The 21,562-nt window shown below is 50.2% G+C and overlaps 8 protein-coding genes across 8 annotated transcripts; 5 read left to right on the plus strand and 3 right to left on the minus strand.

Moving 5' to 3' along the window:
- Positions 1 to 113: 113 nt before the first annotated feature.
- On the minus strand, positions 114 to 1,777 carry P175DRAFT_0436154 (putative acetate kinase; the record flags this gene model as incomplete). Its single annotated transcript, XM_040893782.1, has 5 exons — positions 114 to 605; positions 668 to 740; positions 819 to 881; positions 984 to 1,298; positions 1,389 to 1,777. 5 exons carry the CDS (start codon positions 1,775 to 1,777, stop codon positions 114 to 116), a joined length of 1,332 nt encoding a protein of 443 aa, XP_040753110.1.
- A 404-nt stretch (positions 1,778 to 2,181) lies between these two features.
- On the plus strand, positions 2,182 to 4,992 carry P175DRAFT_0434347 (putative phosphoketolase; the record flags this gene model as incomplete). The annotated part of the gene is made up of 8 exons (XM_040893656.1): positions 2,182 to 2,344; positions 2,394 to 2,468; positions 2,531 to 2,765; positions 2,820 to 2,972; positions 3,024 to 3,333; positions 3,400 to 4,017; positions 4,070 to 4,895; positions 4,955 to 4,992. 8 exons carry the CDS (start codon positions 2,182 to 2,184, stop codon positions 4,990 to 4,992), a joined length of 2,418 nt encoding a protein of 805 aa, XP_040753111.1.
- Positions 4,993 to 5,915: 923 nt separating this feature from the next.
- Positions 5,916 to 7,610, plus strand: P175DRAFT_0500602 (RTA1 domain-containing protein). The gene is made up of 3 exons (XM_040896990.1): positions 5,916 to 6,450; positions 6,514 to 6,606; positions 6,665 to 7,610. Exons 1-3 carry the CDS (start codon positions 6,399 to 6,401, stop codon positions 7,264 to 7,266), a joined length of 747 nt encoding a protein of 248 aa, XP_040753112.1. The 5' UTR covers positions 5,916 to 6,398; the 3' UTR covers positions 7,267 to 7,610.
- A 187-nt stretch (positions 7,611 to 7,797) lies between these two features.
- On the minus strand, positions 7,798 to 8,955 carry P175DRAFT_0434723 (uncharacterized protein; the record flags this gene model as incomplete). Its single annotated transcript, XM_040893681.1, has 2 exons — positions 7,798 to 8,531; positions 8,646 to 8,955. The coding sequence occupies 2 exons, from the start codon at positions 8,953 to 8,955 to the stop codon at positions 7,798 to 7,800; spliced, it is 1,044 nt and encodes a 347-aa protein (XP_040753113.1).
- Positions 8,956 to 9,456: 501 nt separating this feature from the next.
- On the minus strand, positions 9,457 to 11,307 carry P175DRAFT_0434784 (ATP-binding protein; the record flags this gene model as incomplete). The annotated part of the gene is made up of 5 exons (XM_040893686.1): positions 9,457 to 9,897; positions 9,956 to 10,296; positions 10,364 to 10,605; positions 10,661 to 11,026; positions 11,111 to 11,307. 5 exons carry the CDS (start codon positions 11,305 to 11,307, stop codon positions 9,457 to 9,459), a joined length of 1,587 nt encoding a protein of 528 aa, XP_040753114.1.
- A 552-nt stretch (positions 11,308 to 11,859) lies between these two features.
- On the plus strand, positions 11,860 to 12,774 carry P175DRAFT_0556675 (uncharacterized protein; the record flags this gene model as incomplete). The annotated part of the gene is made up of 3 exons (XM_040900710.1): positions 11,860 to 12,286; positions 12,340 to 12,415; positions 12,476 to 12,774. Exons 1-3 carry the CDS (start codon positions 12,251 to 12,253, stop codon positions 12,772 to 12,774), a joined length of 411 nt encoding a protein of 136 aa, XP_040753115.1. The 5' UTR covers positions 11,860 to 12,250.
- Positions 12,775 to 13,033: 259 nt separating this feature from the next.
- Positions 13,034 to 17,548, plus strand: P175DRAFT_0477178 (translation initiation factor 3 subunit CLU1). Its single transcript, XM_040895308.1, has 4 exons — positions 13,034 to 13,330; positions 13,396 to 13,461; positions 13,565 to 13,620; positions 13,697 to 17,548. Exons 1-4 carry the CDS (start codon positions 13,294 to 13,296, stop codon positions 17,303 to 17,305), a joined length of 3,768 nt encoding a protein of 1,255 aa, XP_040753116.1. The 5' UTR covers positions 13,034 to 13,293; the 3' UTR covers positions 17,306 to 17,548.
- A 695-nt stretch (positions 17,549 to 18,243) lies between these two features.
- On the plus strand, positions 18,244 to 21,162 carry P175DRAFT_0434178 (uncharacterized protein; the record flags this gene model as incomplete). Its single annotated transcript, XM_040893644.1, has 1 exon — positions 18,244 to 21,162. The coding sequence occupies one exon, from the start codon at positions 18,244 to 18,246 to the stop codon at positions 21,160 to 21,162; it is 2,919 nt and encodes a 972-aa protein (XP_040753117.1).
- Positions 21,163 to 21,562: the final 400 nt, after the last annotated feature.

The following is a 21,562-nucleotide window of genomic DNA, read 5'->3' on the forward strand; positions in this document are numbered from 1 at the left end:
GTATCTACAGATCTGGATCGCCTTGCTTAACGCAATGTATGTATGATTCATTCCACGGAATCTACAGAATCCAGTAGACCTGCATTATTATATACATACTATACATACATGGCTTACCCAGATGATGATAATGATGTATGAGCAAGCATACAATGATATGCCATTTCAAACTGGGTACCACTGGTTAGTATCATGTGAGCAGAACACACAACACACCTGTTACTCACCTGCTCATCAGTCTGACAGATCAGTACCTTCTTCGCAGACCCAGCCGCTGCCGTGATATCCACCACCGTCTGCTCCTCACTCACTCCCCTCTCGTTCGCATTCCAATCAAGCGCAAATCCCAGACTACGACTTTTCCCAGCTACTGTCTTCCTCAGCAGCGCGCTCCGCTCCCCGATGCCGCCTGCGAAAACCATCGCGTCTACCTGTCCGTCGAGCTTGACATAGTAGTTCCCAATGTATCCCAGGATCCGGTCGACGAGGATATCAAAGGCGAGCTTATGCGCGGGAGTCGGCGGGGTCTCGACGGCGATTTGCGAAAAGTCCGTCGTCCCGGTAAGAGCTTTCCAGCCGGATTGTGTATTGAGGATTTCTTCGGCCTGGTTTCGTTAGCATGGTTATTTCTTCTTCTTCTTCTTCTACTTTTCTAGTCAAGACCGACAGTGCTAATGTGCATGTCCTTTGTACTTGCAGCACTCAACGTCCCCGCGTCGTGCGTATAGTGGAACACGAGTCTGATTGGACCGAATTAGTCTCTCTCTGATTTAACATCTGCTATCTACGCAAGGGATAGTGATGAATCTAGCACTCACGATGGATCGATATCACCGCTCCGAGTCGCACCCGGTAATCCCGCCAGGGGCGTCAATCCCATCCTACAAGCCAATTAAAAAAAAAAAAAAAAAAAAAAAAAGGTCAGAGCTAGAACTGTCTCGGCTCCTCTCCCAAAGCAAGGAGAGATAGAAACGGAATCCTACGTGGTATCAACGGATCTCCCATTCTGGATTGCACACACAGAGGCGCCGCTGCCAATATGCAGCGCGATCAAGTTGGTCTGCTCGGTCGGTTTCTTCAGATACGCCGCCACGGAGCGCAGGATGAACGAGTAGCTGATCCCATGGAACCCGTACTTGCGGAGTCCGTTGCGCTGGGCGATTTCCTGGTTAATCGGGTATGTTTTCACGTACGGTGGTAATGTGTGGTGAAAGGCCGAGTCGAAGAACGCGATGCTCTGCACGGAGGGGAGTTCCTTTCTGCAGAGGCGCACGATCTCAAGCGCGGAGAAGTTGTGTCTAGAGCCGTCAACAAGCTGCAATTATACACCTCTCTCTCTCTCTCTCTCTCTCTATTTTTTCCCCGGGGCCGCGGGGGGTTATGCATACAAAGGAGCTAAATCCTCCAGCTTCTCCAACTGGTGATATTGAGATGATGTATTCTCTGCAATCGTCACCGCGGACTCAAAGTCCCCCCCATGCACGATCCGGTGGCAGATATACGCCACCTCTTCGCGGCTAGCCACCTCGGAAAGTTCAGGATCCCCAAAGCAGCGCTGGAGCAGGAAACCGAACCCATCCTGCGGCGTTCTGATGCTCTCGTTCACCTGCTCCTTGTAGTGCTTTGCGCCCCGGGTATACTTGAATACCGGCGGGGGGGCTGTAATGCCTGAAATCTGGGCATTGGCCATCACCTTAGGTTCTTGTTCAAAGGTATAAAAGGTGATTTTTACACTGGACGAGCCGGCATTGACCGAGAGAATTGATTTGGGTGTCATCATCTTGATAACAAAAAGGTCCAGGGGGTTGTCGACTATGGATATAGAGAAGGTAAGAACGGGGCTGGTTGATGGCTGTTGGAGGGTTCAAAATTAATCATTCCCTGAGTTTCTCTCTCTCTCTCTCTCTCTCTCTCTCTCTCTCTCTCTCTCTCTCTCTGACTGACGTCCACTTTATTCATGTTTCCTGGGGTTGGGAGACAGGGTTGGTGATGTCAGGCTATTTATTTCATCGTGACGTAGCAGTATCTCTGGACCTTTGACAGCGCCGCACTCGAATTGTTTGAAAATCTTCCTGATGGATCTATAATCTTTTCAAGAAACGAAAAGGATCGAGATTGTTTCCCTCAAAGCTAAGCTCTTTTTGATTGAGTTGCATCTATAGTTCATTCATTCATAACAACATGCCTGGTGAGGTTATTGATCGACCAAATCCCCCAGCCCAACCGTCGCATCTTCCCGATCTACTTGACCAGCTGCATGTTCAGCTCCAGCAGACAGCGTTGGACCAGGATGCTTGCGATGCCCTGTTCAAGTTTCGTCGGGCGGCATCTTATATTGCTGCGGGTGAGCTCCAACTTCGATTGAGAGAGGTAGCGATGCTAACGCCTTTCAGCAATGATTTTTCTGCAGGATAATGTGATGCTGAAGCGTGATCTAACGCCAGCAGATATTAAGCCTCGCCTTCTTGGTTAGTAATTCCTATCTGGTGCACACAGCATTCAAAGTCAATTGGCTAAATAAGATATCAAGGTCACTGGGGAACATGCCCCGGTCTGATTTTGGTATACTCTCATTTGAACTATATCATCAAAAAGTATGACCTAGATATGCTTTACGTTGTCGGGCCCGGGCATGGCGCCCCCGGCATACTAGCCTCGCTATGGATCGAGGGATCACTGGAAAAGTTCTACCCTCATTATGGGAGGAATGTAGATGGTCTGCGTAACCTCGTCTCAAGGTTCAGCACCAGTGCTGGACTGCCAAGGTTCGTTATCGCCTCCCCTCCCTTGGAAACTGAAGCTGATAGCTCGACCTATAGCCACATTAATGCCGAGACTCCTGGGGCAATCCACGAAGGAGGAGAACTGGGCTACGCCTTGGCTGTATCCTTTGGCGCAGTCATGGATAATCCGGACTTGATTGTCACCTGTGTGGTGGGAGATGGCGAGGCAGAAACTGGCCCGACAGCCACGTAAGTTGGGAACTGGCGGGTATAGCCACGTAATCGTTACTGATAAATTAGGGCCTGGCACGCCATAAAGTACATCGATCCGGCTGAGTCAGGAGCTGTACTCCCGATCCTACATGTGAATGGCTTCAAGATCAGTGAGCGGACAATCTTTGGTTGTATGGATAACAAAGAACTTGTATGTCTGTTCACGGGCTATGGCTACCAGGTGCGCGTGGTCGAGGACCTCCATGATATTGACACCGATCTTCACAACTCCATGTTGTGGGCGATTAGTGAAATCCGCAGAATTCAAAAGGCGGCGCGCTCTGGACAGCCGATTATGAAGCCTCGGTGGCCGATGCTGGTTATGCGTACGCCCAAGGTATATATATAGATGTATATGTCTTGTCAAAAGCGTCACATGAAAATGCTGACATACCTGGTTCAGGGCTGGTCGGGTCCAAAGCAGTTACATGGACAGTATATCGAAGGGTCCTTCCATTCTCACCAAGTCCCTCTTCCCAATGCCAAAACCGATGGGGAAGAACTGCTAGCTCTCCAAAAATGGCTTTCTTCGTACCGGCCAGGGGAACTTTTTACCGCGGCTGGCGATGTTGTCGACGATATCAAATCTATAATTCCCTCAGACAATAAAAAGCTGGGTCAGCGACCAGAGTCATACAAAAATTATACCGCCCTGGACCTCCCCGACTGGAGACAGTTCTGCGCGGAGAAAGGCGAGCAGCAGAGTGCAATGAAGACGATTGGCAAGTTCATTGACCGGGTGATGGTTCAGAACCCTCATAGCCTTCGCCTCTTTTCCCCTGATGAACTGGAGAGTAATAAGTTGAGCGACGTCTTGGAACACACAGGCCGGAATTTTCAATGGGATGAGTTCTCAAATGCAAGAGGCGGACGCGTGATTGAAGTTTTGAGCGAGCACTTGTGTCAAGGCTTTATCCAAGGGTATACTTTGACCGGTCGGGTGGGTATCTTCCCATCTTATGAGAGCTTCTTGGGAATCGTCCACACTATGATGGTGCAATATGCCAAGTTGATGAAAATGGTAAGTCACGCCTCCGAAATCTCTTTTTTCACATTCTGATCCATCGGAAAAGGCCAAGGAGACATCCTGGCATCATGACGTGAGTAGCATCAATTATATCGAAACTAGTACCTGGGCCCGCCAGGAGCACAACGGATTTTCGCATCAGAACCCGTCTTTTATTGGCGCGGTGCTCAACCTCAAGCCTGAGGCTGCGCGGGTTTATCTACCCCCGGATGCAAACACCTTCTTGACGACCGTACATCACTGCTTGAAATCCAAGAATTATGTCAACCTTATGGTGGGCTCGAAGCAACCAACTCCAGTATACCTCAGCCCTAGTCAAGCAGAGCGTCATTGTAGAGCGGGCGCGTCTGTTTGGAACTTCTGTAGTACCGAAGATGGAATCCGGCCCGATGTGGTGCTTGTAGGAATTGGGGTTGAGGTGATGTTCGAGGTAATCTATGCCGCGGCTATCCTACGGAAGCGATGCCCCGAGCTTCGTGTTCGTGTGATCAATGTGACAGATCTGCTGGTCTTGGGCACGGAGGGCGCCCATCCGCATGCGCTCCGAGACGAGGCGTTCGATAACTTGTTCACACCCGACCGACCGATCCACTTCAACTACCATGGTTATCCAAGCGAACTAAAGAATCTCCTCTTCCATCGTCCTCATCTGGATCGGGTAACCATCAACGGGTACATAGAAGAAGGGAGCACCACGACACCCTTCAACATGATGCTCGCAAATGAAGTGTCGCGCTTCCATGTGGCGAAGATGGCTATTATGGGAGCAGCCAAGTGGAATGAAAAAGTTCAAGTCCGGCAGCACGAGCTGTGTTCTGAGCTGAATCACAACATTGCTGAGACACAAAAGTATATTGTGGAAAAGCGCAAAGGTGAGTTTACCTCGACGTTGGACTGTTATGCAGTCGACTCAAAACTGACCGGTCGATAGATCCGGATGACACATACACTATGCCTGCATTTGACTGAGAGATCTGACCATGGGACTGAGGTTATCATTGTCTGTAATTTCCGCAGTGTTTCTGATAAGTTGCTTCTGTCGGTTGAGACGCCATCTAAATTGTAGTTGAATGAGATACGTTGCGAGTTGAATCCGACGCGTATGATATTCGTACCTGTTAAGCATCACCAACAATGCTATACTCTGCATGTAACGCAGCCAATTGATTGATAAAAGAAGAGGAGGAGAAGGAGAAGCAGAAGAAGGAGGAGGCCACCAGTAACTATCATGTGGCTAGTGCTGACGTAAGATCTCCATTGACCTCATCGTCTCTCCATGTATCAATCCACCTCACACTTGTCTCTCTTCACCTCCGACTCTTTCTCGTATTTTGTCATGGGTATCATCCTTCCTGCCATGCCGAATTTTTCAGACACTTCCCCTCCTTGATCTTTATGGACACGGTTAAATTTGTTGCCTATTCTAGAGGCGGTGCTTGAATCAAGGTCAGACAATTCTCAATGCATATCTATCTAGATGCCCTCAGGTTGTTTGAGAGAGGAGCTTGGCATTGACGCGTCCTAAGGGATTACAAACGATCGTATAGTGGCTGTGATTGTCCCAGGAGTCCCCACCATGACTACGAGATGGACACGCTCGGAGCAACTTTCACTATCAGTCTATGCCTAATAAGGGGGACCTTGCGGGCTCCTGTCTCTTGCGTCCCACTCAGGAACAAACTGCCGAATGAGATGCGGCCCGGCCGAGGAACGGTAGTAGGAATGAGTCAATCAGAGGGCTTTCCCTTGCGGAGGAGTCCCGCTAAGATTCGGACTTTACGATCGTAGCGAGCAAATCTATCCGCGTCCCGACAGAATGTTGGTTCGGGTTGGAAGAACTTTGGAGAAAGCTGAAATGGCGGTTCTCCGGCGATGCATTTACAGTTCAGGTCCTTCCCAGTGCCTTGCCCAGGCTACGCGGTCCCATTCCTGCAAATTTTATGTTGCGCCCTGCATGGGTTTGTTGTAAACTCAACAACTCGTTCATTTTACTCAGTGTAGTTGGTTTTCTGCGAGAAACGCAGCGATTCTTTTATTGAGAATTATATATCTCATTTCTGGGGAGTGGACGAGAGTCTTCCGCCTTTTTTCCCGTCGACCCCTCGAGACACCTTCGATCAGCGCGCGTTGACCTGTCAATATTCCCTCTTCGGGCAAGCGAGAAGTATCTGTTTCCCAACTGTCGACTGCTACTTTCCATCAACATGTCGCATCACAACAGTACAATTCCTTATGAAGTCAGGAAAGCGGTGCTCACGGGATGCCACCCTCTCATTGAAGGGCTTAACCCTGCCTATAGCTACCAGCCGTCGCTCGCGGCGGGCATTACTTTCCTGGTCCTCTTTGGCCTCTCCATGCTGCTTCACACAGTCCAAATGATCTGGAAAAGAACATGGTGGTGCGCCGTGTTCAGCGTCGGCTGTATCTGTAAGTAAACCCTCGTATACCTTCATGTAGACCGTGATGACTGACCAGAATTCCACTCAATAGCGGAGATCCTCGGCTGGGCAGCACGAACATGGTCTGCCGAGTGCCCGTATAACAGCACTGCTTTCCTGATCCAGATTTCTACCCTGATCATCGGTATGGCCTTCCCCTATCGATCTCAACGTCTCCCCATCAACTAACAAGAGCATCAAAGCCCCCACCTTCTTTACAGCAGGAGTCTACATCTTGCTTGGCCGGTTCATCCAAATCCTCGGCCGCGACTCCTCAGCCCTAAGCCCCAGACTCTACCTCTGGATCTTCGTCACCTGCGACATCGTCTCCCTTGTTGTTCAGGCCATTGGCGGCGGCATGGCCTCCTCTGCCGCAAATCAAGAAAACGGCAACACCGCCCCCGGAACCAACACGATGGTCGCCGGTATTATCTTCCAAATGGCCTCGATCACAATTTTCGTCGCTTGCGCCGCCGACTTCATCCGCCGGACCCTCCGTCGCCGCCTCCTCCAGTCCATGACCGGTAGCATCGTGCCCCTTCTCGCAGCCATGATTTTCTCCGTCGTGTGCATCTACATCCGAAGTATCTACCGTACCATTGAGCTCCTCCAGGGTTGGTCAGGGTATTTGATTACGACAGAACGGTTCTTCATCGCCCTCGATGGAGCAATGATGGTTCTTGCTGTTGGAGTATTCAACATCTTCCATCCCGGTTGGTTACTCCCAGATGCGCATGCGCAGGGCTCATTCCGTCGAAAGGACTCCTCCGATGATGGGAATGGGATGAGTACTGAGTTGCTTTAAAAACAGTAACATTCCTTGACTTTTCCTTTTTTTTTTTTTTTTTGGTTTCCCCGTCCTCTCTCGATCTCTAGCACTGGACCTTTCTCCCGCTTATTTGATATCTATCCTCCTCCTCCTCCTATCTACTTACGACATTATACATATATCTGCTGCGCCATTCTTGGTTGGGTTCGTTATTAGTATGTCAACCTTGTTTGCATCGTTGGATAGCATATATACATTTCCTTTTTTTTTTTTTCCCTATCCCTATTTGTTACGTGTATAATGATAGTTACACCTGAATGAGCTTCTGCACCCATTACATAGAATGATAAGATTTACAAATTTAGATTAAAAGTTTGAAGGTTACCTGCCGGGCTACCTAACCCCTAACTACTAACGTATTTCCTCTGAAGAAAACCCCCATAATACAAATAATGAAACAAATAAAAAAAGGGAAAAGAAAAGAAAAGAAAAGAAAAGAAAAGAAAAGAAAAGAAAAGAAAAGAAAAGAAAAGAAAAGAAAAGAAAAGAAAAGAATAGCAAGGAAGGTTAGAATCCATCAACACCTTCAATCCAACCATACGTCATTCCCACAATAACCGTCGCAGCAGCCCAGAGACTGCCCCAAACCAACGCCCCTTGCACAGTCGCCCCGTTGAGCGCGCCAGCCACTTGGACCACCGTATTCACCATCGACATCGCAGCGAGGACCGCCGTTCGGGAAACCAGAACCCTTGTGCTGTTTGACAAAGCGCCGAACGTCTTGCGATAGACCGTGCAAGCTAGATACTCGCCCTCGCGGGGCGCAGCAGCGCTCGAGCTGCTCGAAGGCGACGGAGTCCCCGTCGAGCTGACGAAGATGAAATCCCGCGCTGCCCAGCCAGCTGGGAGGAGGGCGAGGAAGAGAGCCGGTAGGCCTGCGGGGCCGGCGTGGGCCTGAGAGAGGGTGGGGAGGTTCTCGAAGTGCACGACTAGTTGGGCGGGGAGCCAGGTCTCGTAGCTGAGGTATAGCACGACGGTGTAGATGGCTGTTGCGACAGCGGTGGTGTACAGGGTGATTGCTGTGTCTTGTAGGATACCGCGGTTCGAGACGGCGGTGGAGGGCGCACGAGAGAGGTTATGAACGGAGGTGGGGTTGCGGAGGAGCATGAAGGGGAGAGCGGTGGAGAAGAGCACGATCGCGTAGGATGTTAATATGCTTGTGGGGCGGAGGTTGTAGAAGGAGGCGAGAAGCGCGTAGGTCGGTAAATGGATGAGGAAGACGAAGGATAAAGTGTCTCGTCCTGGATGGTAATCAGTATGGCTCGAACTGATATTTGTACTGGAAACCTGCAAGAACAACAGCAGCAGCAGCAGCAATAGCAACAGGGACACGCTCAAAATGAAGTTCTACGAACCGTCAAACCCGAGTATCCATGCCAATCCCACCTCTACAGCTTTCCACGCCATCAACCCCCCCACTTCCCACCAGGCCTCGAGATGCTTGCTCACACGACCCAATTCCCCAAGCGTAACCCCCGAAGTGAAGGTGAAAAGCACCGAGCTCAGGGCTAAACTTCCAAAGATCGCTAGGAAGAACCGCACTACCGGCGGGATCTCCTCGATCCATGTCTTTCGGACGAGGGGGTCCTTCGTCTCCGCCGCCTCGGCCTCGGACTTGTTGGTGTCTGCGATTACAGACGGGGTGTCTTTCTTGCGTTGCGCCATCATGGGGAAATTGGAGGGTTGGCCACACAAGTTAAAGATTGAAGATTGGATCGGACTCCACAGTCATGTAGGGTTAAAAAAGGCCGTAGCAAAAGCAGGCATTGAGGAAAGAAATTGGAAGCTGGGGATGGGCGACTTTCAACTACATACTTGGTGGGCGGTGAGCATGTGATGATGTCACGGTCGAACAAACGTCATCGGGGGTTGAGCTTCCAGTTGAGATCCTCCAATGAAGTCTGGATTCTTCCAGTGGAGTGGAAAGAGTACCAGGGACCCAGTGCGTAGGTCTGATTCTAATCATAGGTTCATATCGCTGGTGTCGTGGTAGGCATACTAAGTATGAAGTTAATGTACCTAAATGGATTGAGAATTAAAAAAAGAAGAAGAAGAAGAAGAAGAAGAAGAAGAAGAAGAAGAAGAAGGAGAAGAAGAAGTAGGTATACATCATGCCACAAAATATCAGTTCAAACATCATACATTCCTCTTGAAAACAAACCCGCTTCAGTCATCATCCTTTTTCTCTCCCTCCTGAACAGAGAACGCAATGCTTCCCTGCTCGCGACCTTTGTAGTCCCGCATGGCAATCTGATACTTGCCTTGGTTCCAGAGGTCCTTGATCGTCAGCTCTCGCGTGCGTCCTAAGCTCTCAATGTCTCCAATACGCTCCAGGGTATTCTCCAAATGCTCTTCAAATCCGGGGATAGAGCAGATCTCCCTGAATGCGATCTGCATGGCCACGGAATCGGCTCGAACCATAGCCCGAGAGTCAATGGTGAAAATATTCTCATGGTCATAGCTTTGGATAAAGTCGGCCCTCGTCATAATTTGCCGCGCTTCGTGAAGGGGGATCTCGGGTAAAATGTGACCACGGTCTGGGTCATAAATCTTCTCCATCGTCTGTTCCTTATCCACTAGTGCTTTGGCCAAAACCATTGCTGCCGACTATTTCTTTGGTTAAAAAAAATATTGAATCAAATAGTGGTTCAGTCGGCGCACTTACGGAGAACTTCTGTTCATCCATGACATCGTCATCCATTTCGGATCCCAAGATCCAGCATTTGTTGAGAAACCATGTCTTTTCGGCCGTGCAGATGCTGTCACAGATCTTCATGGGATCTGGCGCCTTTGCCACTCTGTTGAGGTAGGAGAGACGGCCCCCAACCTTATCATATACTTCCTCGAGAATATGGTCCGACAGGTTCTCCCCGAAATATTGTTTACGGTAATTCTTGAGGGCGGCCATTGCCTCTCCTTTACAAAGGTCTTTAACCGGGATAACTTCCATTCTTGTCGCATATCGTTTCAGCCTCTCATATACCCAGTAATCGTCACTATTCAGGACTATTCGGTTCCGGTCAGCATCAATAAAGCTTAGAATAATTGATTGGGGGGGGAAGGGGGAACCTACTCGTGGTCACCAGGTTCCCAGCTGCCCACTGTTCGGCTCGCTGCTGAATCATTTCGAGAAGATCTTGGCCATCGTGGTCATCCCGAACCAGGTGAGTACTGTTGATAATCAACACGAGGGGAGGCAAGCGCTGGCGTCTTCTTGCCAAAGCCACCTTCTCCAATTTGTTGAAAGCACGCTCGATATCCAAGAGCGCGGTAGTATCCCGGGGGCCTTTGATGCTAAAAAGACTTCCAATGTAGCTAGGGGAAACCGGTTAGAACTCAATAAAGATCCTAGAGGAGACGAGTTGCCTACTCTTCATGAAACTCGAAATCCAAAGCCTTTCCGAGCCGGATTCGAAAAATTTCCAAATCTCCATGTGCTTCAAACATTGCGCACCCTTCTCCATTGATCTTTCGCATCGCTTCTAACAACATGGAGGTCTTTCCCGTGCCCTTTTCGCCGATAAGTAGGAAGTAATGGCCGGTAATTTCGCCCGAAATAACTTTATCGATCTTGGGCTGCTCGTCTCGAACAAACCAGTGCTCGTTGTGGTGATACTGGTGCTTGCCTGCCTCCACGCCGGCGACCTCGAGCGCTGGGTCACCTGGCTTGAAGGCATTTTCCATCTTATCCAAGATAAGATACTTGTAGTAGCGGTGATAGGAGTAGCCAGCAATGCTGCATGATTCTCAGTAACCAAACAACAAAACAAAAGACAAAAAAAAAAAAATACAAAAATACAAATGCCTTACGTTGACATACCCTAGGACTGCAATTGATGCAAAGGTTGTTGCCGCCGCCTCGAACATTTTAAACACGGTGGATTTAAAGCCCGGCTCTGGGTTATTACCTTGGGCATTGTCTTGGTCCTGAACTGCCTGGCTTAGGGGATCCGGACCAGCGAGACCGACAGTCTGCGAAAAATTGCACCGCAAGCCGGGGGCTATGATCCCATCCATCCTCGGTGGCTGCCACAATCGTGCCCGGATTGAAGATACCCATAACCGATGCACCTTTCGATGGAGCATTTTCTTTTCTTTGATAGGGATAAGAAATGGAATTCATGAAAGACAGGAATGTCACCAAGAGAGAGATGGCGGTCACGAATTGAGGTAGTTGGGTATCTGGAGATGGGTATCGAAAGATGCTGTAGGTGACGTAGACGACAACTGATAGGTACATTAAGGGGAGAGAGAGAAGAGATGAACGAACCAAAACTAGAAAAATTGAGCCACCAAAGAGAGACAATAGTAGGAGGTGGAAAGAGAGAGAAAGACTGGAAAGGGTGAAAAGAAGGTGAGGTGGAATTGAGGTTGCTTTGCTTTGCTTTACTTTGTGTAGGACAAAGAAAGGATTTGCTGCGCCTCCGATCGACGGAGATCACTTTAGTCTGGTCTGGATCTTAACCGTTGGGGCTGAAGAATGTGGCGAGAGAAATATATATATATATCTATATATTATATTTATTTATCATATATATAATATATATCTATATATATTATCAGTATAATGAATGATTGCGGGAGAGAGGGACTATTTAATAACTCAAGTGTTGATAGACATATATATCCAGATCTCTCTCTCTCTCTCTCTATCCTCCGTACTCTTCTCAAGTGAAAATGATCCCAATTCAAGTTGCTCGTCATTTCTCTGAGAAAGTCTGCCAATATGCATTCCCAATCTTTCTCTAAACTAATTCACTTACTACTCAGATCGAGAGTCAAAGATCCGCTGGTCTTCCCTGGTCTTCCCTTTAACACATACTCTCTTGCAATTCTAATCTCTCTCTCTCTCTCTCTCTCTCTCATTCTCCTTCAACCTATCAAGACTCATAGTAAACACTGCTTTGAACTCACATAAATAACTACACCACTTGTTGATCAAAGACAATACACATCCCTCATGGCGATCACCTGGAACTCGGACGCTGAGGCTAAGGTATGTTCTTCTCCTTCCTAATGTATCTGGCTCTAACTAATATCCCTCGTCAGCTTCTACTCGGAATCTTAGAACAGATCAAGGGCACTAGAATTGACTACAAGGCTCTGGCGGAATACATGGGACAAGGTAATAGCATCTGGTTCAGAAAGGTCCTTCGAGGATAGACTCCAACTCACTCCGCATTAGGATGCTCGTCCGCTGCAATTGCGCAGCACATCTGCAAACTTCGTCGCGAATCGAGTGCTCGATCATCTGCCAATCCTCCAAGAACTAGGAAAGGCACCTTGTTGCCCAATCCTACCAGTCCCCCAAAGAAATCGAGACGAGCCCAGTCCCCTATAACACCAATCAAGAAGGTCAAGAACGTTCATTATGTTCCGGAGGACGAGCACGAAGACGAGGACAAGAAAGAGAAGAAGTTGATCATCAAGGGTGAAGAGGATGAGAAGAAATCGGTGTTTCCCATGGTTGACCTGGAAGATTGAACCTGGAGATTTGTTTCCCCTGCGCACGGCTCATGGGTGCTAGATCCTCAAGAAGGCTGGCCTTTGAATGCATGGATTTTCAACAGAACAAAAAATGAATCTTTAGTACTCGGTAGTCCAAGTTTCCCAGACTCGACTCTGTGCGGGTCGTCGTAATTTTCCTTCCCACCGCCCCGAGCACTTCCGAAGGTTTTCCGCATCCGCCGTGAAATTTTCCTCTCCGTTCCTCCAGCTTCATCTCGAGTCAATTCAATCCTTTCCCTTTTCTCCATTCCTGCCCTTCTTCTTTGCTTCGATTTCCTTGTTTGGATAGAGGGTGTTGTTGCGCTTGACTCAGTTGCCCTTATCCTTGTACAATATTCCTTTTCTTTTCTTTTCCTTTCTTTTCTTTTCCTTTTTTTAAATCCCCTTCCTTTCTCCCTTCCAATATACTTCTCAAAAATTTTCCCTTGCTCCGTTCCCCGGAGAGTTATTAGCTTGATCTTCCTGACTCAATTCACATTCGATTAATCCGACATCATGGCGCAAACCAATGGAGATATGGAGCACCAGAAAGGTTTGCCTCCCCCGGTCTTGACCAGCTTTCCCGAAGTCCTCCTCCTGTGCTCATCGACGTCGCAGAGTCTCCGGAACAGATTACCAACGGAACCAACCCTGAGGGATCCCAGGAAGACGATAATGCCGGTGGTAAGTGTGGTTCAGATTGCTTTCTTTCTTGCCTTTTTTTTTTTTTTTTTTTTTTTTTTGCGGTCAACAATCGTGGAATCTAACATACCTTTCACATCATCAGGCCTTTTCCAGATCTCCGTGAAGCTTCCTCATGAACCCTACAAGATCCAGGTCATGGTAGGTTTCCACCTCCAATTGTGGTAAAATACAACCCGGATTGCCACAGAGGTCCTAATTCATTCGTCCACTCTAGGTCTCTAGCCAAGAGCAAGTCCAGGATGTCCGCCAGTCCATTGTCGAATTGCCCAGCACATTCCAGTACACCTGCTTCCACCTGGAGTTCAACGGCAGCCGCATCAATGATTTCGTTGAACTATCCGAGGTTCCCGGTCTTCAGGCCGATTCCGAGATTGTCCTGGTTGAGGATCCATACACCGAGAAGGATGCCCGCATGCATGTCGTTCGCATGAGGGAGCTTTTGGGAGCCGCCGGCGACAGGGTCGATAACCTGCACGGTGTTAGCGCTGGCCTGTCGCTACATGACTCCATTGCTGCGGAGGTGACCGGTGACAATGCAGAGAAGGAGCACTCATTGTCCAAGTATGACATCTCGGGCTCTTCCTCTCTGAAAACTATCCTCCCCAAGGCCGAGGCTCCCGCTCCTAAGACGCTGAAATCTATCTCCCTCTCCCCTTGGAATCCCCCTCCCTATCACCTCCGCCAGAAGGGCCACCTGCTCTACCTCCAGGTGATTACCAATGAGGGAGAACAATTCCAAATCACCTCTCACGTGTCCGGATTCTACGTGAACAAGTGCTCGAATGGCAAGTTCGATCCTTCCCCCAAGACCATCCCGAAGAACGGCAACGCGCATTCGCTTCTCAATCTGATCTCCCAACTGTCGACTTCTTTCGACTCTTCTTTCGAGGCTCTGCAGGAGTCCAACAACCAGAAAGACCTCCTTACTACTTTCCCCTTCCAGAATTCTATCCCGTCCAGCCCCTGGCTTGTCCCCCCTCCGTCCTCCAGTGTCAATGCTCACCAGCCGGATATTACCCGATCACAGGAGAATTACCTGATCGCCGGTGTGGATAATGCGGAAACCTTGCGTGACTGGAACGAGGAGTTCCAGACTACCAAGGAGCTGCCTCGCGAGACTGTTCAAGATCGCGTGTTCCGCGAACGCCTGACATCCAAGTTGTTTGCCGATTACAACGAGGCTGCTGCCCGTGGTGCTGTTTTGGTTGCCCGGGGAGAAGTTGCGCCCCTCAACCCCACCGAGGGCCAGGATGCCCAGATCTTCGTCTACAACAACATCTTCTACTCTTTCGGTGCCGATGGTGTTGGAACCTTTGCCTCTGAGGGTGGGGATGAGGCCGCGCGTGTGGCCGTTGGCAAGGATGTTCTGGGCATCAAGGCTGTTAACCAGCTTGACATCAATGGCCTCTTTACTCCAGGAACCGTCGTCGTTGACTACCTGGGCAAGCGTATTGTTGGCCAGAGTATCGTGCCTGGTATCTTCAAGCAGCGGGAGCCAGGAGAGCACCAAATCGACTATGGTGGTGTTGAAGGCAAGGACGTGGTGGCCACTCACCCTGATTTCGCTCCGGTCTTCGAGAAGCTGTCCAAGGCCCTCCGAATCAAGAAGCACGCCGTCTGGGATAAGGAAGGCAAGCGCCATGATCTCGAGGGCAGTGTCGAGACCAAGGGTCTTCTGGGAACCGATGGCAGGAAGTATGTCCTCGATCTCTACCGTGTGACTCCGCTCGATGTCGCTTGGCAAGAGGAGGACGGCAGTGATGCCTATCCTCACCATATGTCCGTGCTGAGACTGGAATTGGTTGAGTCATATTGGAGGCACAAGATGAGCCAGTATGTGAAGGAGGAAGTGGAGCGCCGTCGCAGCGCCAAGGCCCAGGAGGCTGCCGAGCAGGAGAAGTCTTCGGACGCCACTGAATCAAAGGAGCAGGGCTCCGACGAGAAGAGTGAGGAGGCTTCGGAACAGGAGCGGGTCGATATTTCCGGATTCACTCTGGCTCTCAACCCTGACGTCTGCAGTGGCCAGGTTCCCCAGACGGACGAGGAGAAGGAGCAGTGGGCTAATGATGAGAAGGAGGTTCGCGATGCGTGCGATTTCCTTCGCGCTAAGGTCATGCCGGAGTTGGTCCAGGATTTGCACGATGGCGATGTTGGCTTCCCCATGGATGGCCAGTCTCTTAGCCAGCTCCTGCACAAGCGTGGTATCAACATCCGCTACCTCGGCAAGCTGGCCACGTTGGCGAAGGAGAAGGGTGCTCGTCTGGACGCCCTTTCGACCCTGTTGGTCCAGGAAATGATTGCCCGTGCCTTCAAGCACATTGCTAACCAGTACCTGCGTAATAACGTCCCTGCGCCTTTCGCTGCGTCTTGCGTTGCTCACTTGTTGAACTGCCTCCTCGGAGCTGACGTGAATGCTGCCCCTCGCGCCGAGATCGATGCATCTCTCCGCGCAATTTACCCAGAGGGCGACTTCTCGTTTGAGAAGGTCACCCCTTCAGCCCTCCGCGCCGAAATTGAGAAGCAGGTTACCCTCAGGTACCGCTTTGCTTTGGAGTCCGAATGGTCCAGCTCTTTGAGACACATCCAGCTTCTTCGCGATATCTCGATCAAACTGGGTCTCCAGCTCGGCGCCCGCGATTTTGCTTTTACCAAGGCCGAGGCTGAGGCGCTCAGCAAGGCTGCCCCTGTCACCAACAGCGTCAATGGCAACGGACATGATGATGGCAAGAAGAAAAAGAAGAAGAACAGCGACTCTAACTCCCCGGCCCGTGCTCCCGTTCAGGAGAAAGCTGTCGTCAGCTTTGTCGCCGATGACATCGTCAACATGGTTCCCCTGGTCAAGGACGCTTCTCCACGGAGCTCGCTCGCCGAGGAGGCCTTGGAAGCCGGTCGTATTTCTTTGATGCAGAATCAGAAGCAGCTGGGCCAGGAGCTCATTCTGGAATCTCTGTCTCTGCATGAACAGATTTACGGCATCCTCCACCCCGAGGTTGCCAAGCTGTATCACCAGCTGTCTATGCTGTACTACCAGACGGACGAGAAAGACGCAGCTGTGGAGCTGGCTCGCAAGGCCGTTATTGTCACCGAGCGCACCCTTGGCGTCGACTCCGCCGATACCATTCTGAGCTATCTCAACCTCAGTCTTTTCGAGCACGCTTCCGGCAACACCAAGACTGCCCTGGCTTATATCAAACACGCTATGGACCTGTGGAAGATTATCTATGGTTCCAACCACCCTGACTCGATCACCACTATGAACAACGCCGCCGTGATGCTCCAGCACCTGAAGCAGTACTCTGATTCTAGGCAATGGTTCGAGGCATCCTTGACTGTGTGCGAGTCGCTCTTTGGCAAGCAGTCGATCAACACAGCCACAATTCTGTTCCAGCTGGCGCAAGCGCTGGCCCTGGACCAGGACTCTAAGGGCGCTGTGTCCAAGATGCGCGATGCCTACAACATCTTCCTCAACCAGCTGGGCCCCAATGACCGGAATACCAAGGAGGCTGAAACCTGGTTGGAGCAGCTCACTCAGAATGCTGTGTCCATTGCTAAGCATGCTAAGGATATCCAGGCCCGCCGCCTGCGTCGCATCAACATGAACACCCGGTCTCTGGGCACCAAGGTTCAGCCTCAGGTTGGCCAGGCTGCAGCTGAGGTTGCCATACCCAAGGAAGTCACCAATGGCTCTCTGGACTCCAGGAGCATTGATGAATTACTGAAGTTCATTGAAGGTGGTGATACTAGCTCTTCGCGGTCAAAGCAGAAGAAACGTGCCGCCGCTAGCAACCCTAAGCTTCGTGGCACCAAGAAGTCGTCTGCATAAACCTCTTCTTCTTTTCCCTCCTATCTCTTATTAATCACTTGGGTTGGAATAATAATAAAAAAAAACACTTCTTGTGGTTCTTTTCTTTTTCTTTTCCTTTCTTTCTTTCTTTTTTTTTTTTTTTTTGGTGCTGACATGTCTTGATGGCCATATACAACTTACATTTGAGCCAGAATTTACACGGCCGACATATTGGATGAGCGGAATGTTTTTGGATTTTCTTTCCCCCCCCCCCCTTTTTTTGTATCTTGGTCAAATCTCTACTCTGCTTCCCTTTTGGTGATCTGGTTCTTTTTCTTACTTTGGCATGGATTTCTTCATGGGCAGTGCATAGCAGGCAAGGTCAGGTGATTTGCATGCTGTACTGGTATATCCGGAACTGTACTATATTATATATGATTGACAAGTATCTTCAATATGCATTGGAATGACATCTCATTAGAACAACCCTGGAAGATTCATGACGGACGGTATCTCACTGCCTCAGGCACCACTGCTGACCCGGCTGAGTCAGCCTCCCTGTTTACATTTTCGGGCCTGGAAAACAAAAAAACTCCCAACATCTTTCTTGATTCTACTGTTCTCCATCTTTCTTCTGCAGGCAATTCTCGTATCTTATACTCACATTGATCTTAACTGCATTGTATTTCAAGCAGGAATTATTCTGGTTTACATTTTCAGTGTCTCTTTTTCTTGGTTTTTCTTTGGCTTTTCTTTTTGGACGTCTTTATAGCGTGTATATTCTCCACCCCCCAGTATAAGATGGACGGGGTATGAGATTCCTACGGAGCAGAAACAGGTTCGGAGCATTTGAATACCAGATTCCTAAATTATTATTTTGGACAAAGATGAAGCTAATAGATTATCCGCCCTTTTTTGTTTTTTTCTCTTTTTCCCTACAGACTGTGAATCTTCCCCCTCCCCTCCATCCGCGTATTATGGAAGATATCCGACCGACCGCAAAATGGGCGAATCGAATGTTACGGCCCCTAACCTCCATTTACCACCGATTAGAGAAACACCACGAGATCGTAACGAGGGTGTTAACGTCGAAGACGAAGGAGAAGGCAAGCGCGGGGCTTGGTACCGAACGTGCGCGTGGACCTGCGAAAGCGACGGCGCTCAGGGCGAAGTGCGAGCAGCAGCAACAACAACACCAAGGCCTTGGCTACTCGGACGAAGAGGAACCGAACGATCCAGCTTGGATCCCTGGTGGGAAAAAACTGGAGAAGAGGCGCATAAGGCACAACTATTCGAGCCGAGGACAGAGGAATGGTGCGCGGAAACGCAGTCGATTGTCGATTCGGAGTCCTGAGACGCACAAGATTCTCCCTGGTGCGATTGAGATTGCGACGCCATTGATTACGGGGAAGGCTCGGGGGGGAGTGGATGAGTTGCCCTCGTCGTCGTCGTCGATTAGGATACAGCTTTTCCAGAATGCAGTGGCTCATGGGGAGACTGCTGCTGGGGTTGAAGAGCAGCGAAAGACGAGTCGCGCGACCAATAGCAGTTTCACACCATATCAGGGTTCTTGGAAGGAGATTCTGGATCAATCTGGAGACCCCGGTTTCGTGGGTATTGCGCACTTGTTGGATCGTGTTTTTCTTAAGTTCTTGAGAAGCACTCGGGTCGTAAGCCCGGGGGGGTTCAATAGCCCACAGGGAAGTGGACGAGGGGCGCGATCGTTGTTGTCGATGGCTGTGCGGCGGCTTCCGGAGTTTATTGCCGACGAACAGAGGATCCAGGATGAAGAGGACGAGAGCTGTGAGGTTGACATGTGCGATGCCTATTTTACGGAGCTGGAAGCCTCGTATGCACCAGGTGGGAATGGGTGGATTCCGCTCCGTGAGGCTGTGCGTTCTCAGGGAATTTATCTGGTTTCGTGCATGATACAGAGGGGTTGGATTACGAATCTGGCAGCTTGTCGACTGCTGGAGGAGTGTCTTTCCCAGGACGAGCTAGATGCCTTTGAGACGTTACTGACTAAATATCTGGCGACGGTCGACGCCTATCCTTACCCCACAACGTTTGATTCACGGCGACCACCAGGTCACCGTGACGATCCGGTTCATCTGCTAGGGGTTTACTATTCGCGACCGGGCAGACGACGTTCCTACGTGTTCGAAGAGCTTACTCGACTTCTGATGCGTCAAGCGGTCCCGCCAGAATGGATGGTAACTACCTTCTGGAAGCGATGCGTGGACAGCGCCATTAAATCGCTGTCAATAGAAGACCGCGACTCAGCTGCCGCGAGGCGACTCATCGAATCTGTGATTCTTTCGGCGGCCGGCGTTCACTCGACCACCCCAGGCTCAAATGATCTCCGGATACGGAATTTGCGACCACCACATCCTGTCCGTCTTCGAGACACCCGCGCGTCGACCGCTCAAACATCGGCTCCTGTCGAGGAACAAAGTCCCTGTCCTATCCCAATCCAAGACGCCCTCAGCAATCTCGTCGCTAGTCTCATGACCGCACTTTGTGGGATGTGTATGGCGCGCTCTCAAGCCGACAGCTTTAAAGCAAGGACCGTGGGCATGAAAATCCGAGATCTGGTCAACCACTTGGCTTTTGCGGTTCAGCGAACCATTGGGCTCGAACCAATGACTACAGAGGTTGAGGGACCGGTGTTTCAGCCGTTACGACGAGGATATGTGCTTTTGTCGGACTGTGCGCTGGAGTGCGGACGAAAGATCACAGCTGAGATGATCTACCATTCGGAGTCTGTTTCGAGACAAGCCATCGAGTCGTTCTTCCGCGCTTTGTCTTCTCGACAGGATGTGGTCAAAGAGTTGGCAGAACTTGTGTCCAAGGTGTTTCACTATTCAGGACCTCCCGGGCACCACGACCGGGGACCAGTGCGCACCCCCAAGGAGATCCGGGCCAAAGTGTCCCAACTCTCCCAGTTGACACGCACGCCGGGGGTTGCTCTGCTGTTGGGCAAAGTTGCTGCAGACTCCGCCATGGAACTCGCGGAGAAAAGCCTGGATTCGGATGACCATGCATGGGCTCTTGAGATTCAAGAGACGGTTGTTTCATCTCAGCGCGAAGAAAGCTTGGAACGGTTTCCTTTATCGAGCCAGGAGGAGTCTGGCAGGGACAGGACGGGGTTATATCGATGGGAGGACATCATTGGGGAGTGGGTAGCACGCACCCCCCCAGTGACCGGCTCTAGGACTGCGGCGATTGATATCGCTATGAAACAGAGAATCGGCCGCCCAGAGCAACCACGGGCGATTGCGTGTTCAACCAGCAGCTCCTCCGCTAGCTCTATCTGCTCGGAGAATACCATCTCCAGCGTGACCTCATCCGCACCGTCTATTTCGAAGAAGCGGCCCAGCGCAAGTGAGCCGTCTAGTCCCCGACCATTCAAAAAAGCATCCCAGGCACAGTCTCTGCAGCGACTTGTCGGAAACGAAATCGATTGGAGGCGTATTCCTGGGCGTTTACCCCTGGCCTCATTGTCTGCAGGCTCTGCATCCAATGATACCCCAGTAGCGGCCCGTACTCGGACAGCGCAACGGGAAATGTTACAGATGAGAACCTTGACGGCCCGGGAGCATGGTACCAGCGCCATGAATAATCCTGTGGAGCCACTGTCAAGGATTGAGGTCGTCATCATCAATAAGAAGAACACCCTATCTACACCAGGCAGAGGTTTCAAGGATTACCATGACCGGGAGCCTATTAGTCGGCGCACCCGCCGTTCCTTGCCCTTCAGCCGGACAAATATTGAGCGATCTCGCAGACGGCAGTCAGCACCGGCCACTGCTGCTGCGGCTACACGAAGACAGACCATATCTTCAGGTTCTTCTCCCCGGGTGGAAGACAGCGAAGATGAGTTGAGTTTTCTTTGAACAGCTTACAACTTTTTTTTTTTTTAATAATTCTTTCCTTCCCCCATCTTGGTTGTCAGTATGCAGGCAGGTAACGGAGTTCGAGAAATTGGGAGAGTTTTGAGGTTTTTTTTTTTTTCTATTTGGTTTAGTGTGATACCCAGGGTGCTACCTGTCATTTGTTCTTGGGGGAATTGATTCTTTGGACTGAGGGCCCTGTTTGTACTCTGTATATTGAGGTTATTGCCATGACTTTCATTTCTCCATCTTTCTGTGGGTTCAGTTAAATTAAGGAGGGTTCAAAGATAACCAGTTATAGTCGGCCAGCATCCGTCTGCAATCACTTTGCAGCAGTGAGTCTCCCAGTGTGACGAGTCTGTGACCTCGCATTAACACGCAGAATCCACTGAGTGCATACACT

The sequence above is a fragment of the Aspergillus ochraceoroseus genome (assembly GCF_002846915.1).
Source record: "Aspergillus ochraceoroseus IBT 24754 chromosome Unknown P175scaffold_3, whole genome shotgun sequence".
In the NCBI taxonomy this organism is placed as follows: Eukaryota; Fungi; Ascomycota; class Eurotiomycetes; order Eurotiales; family Aspergillaceae; genus Aspergillus; species Aspergillus ochraceoroseus.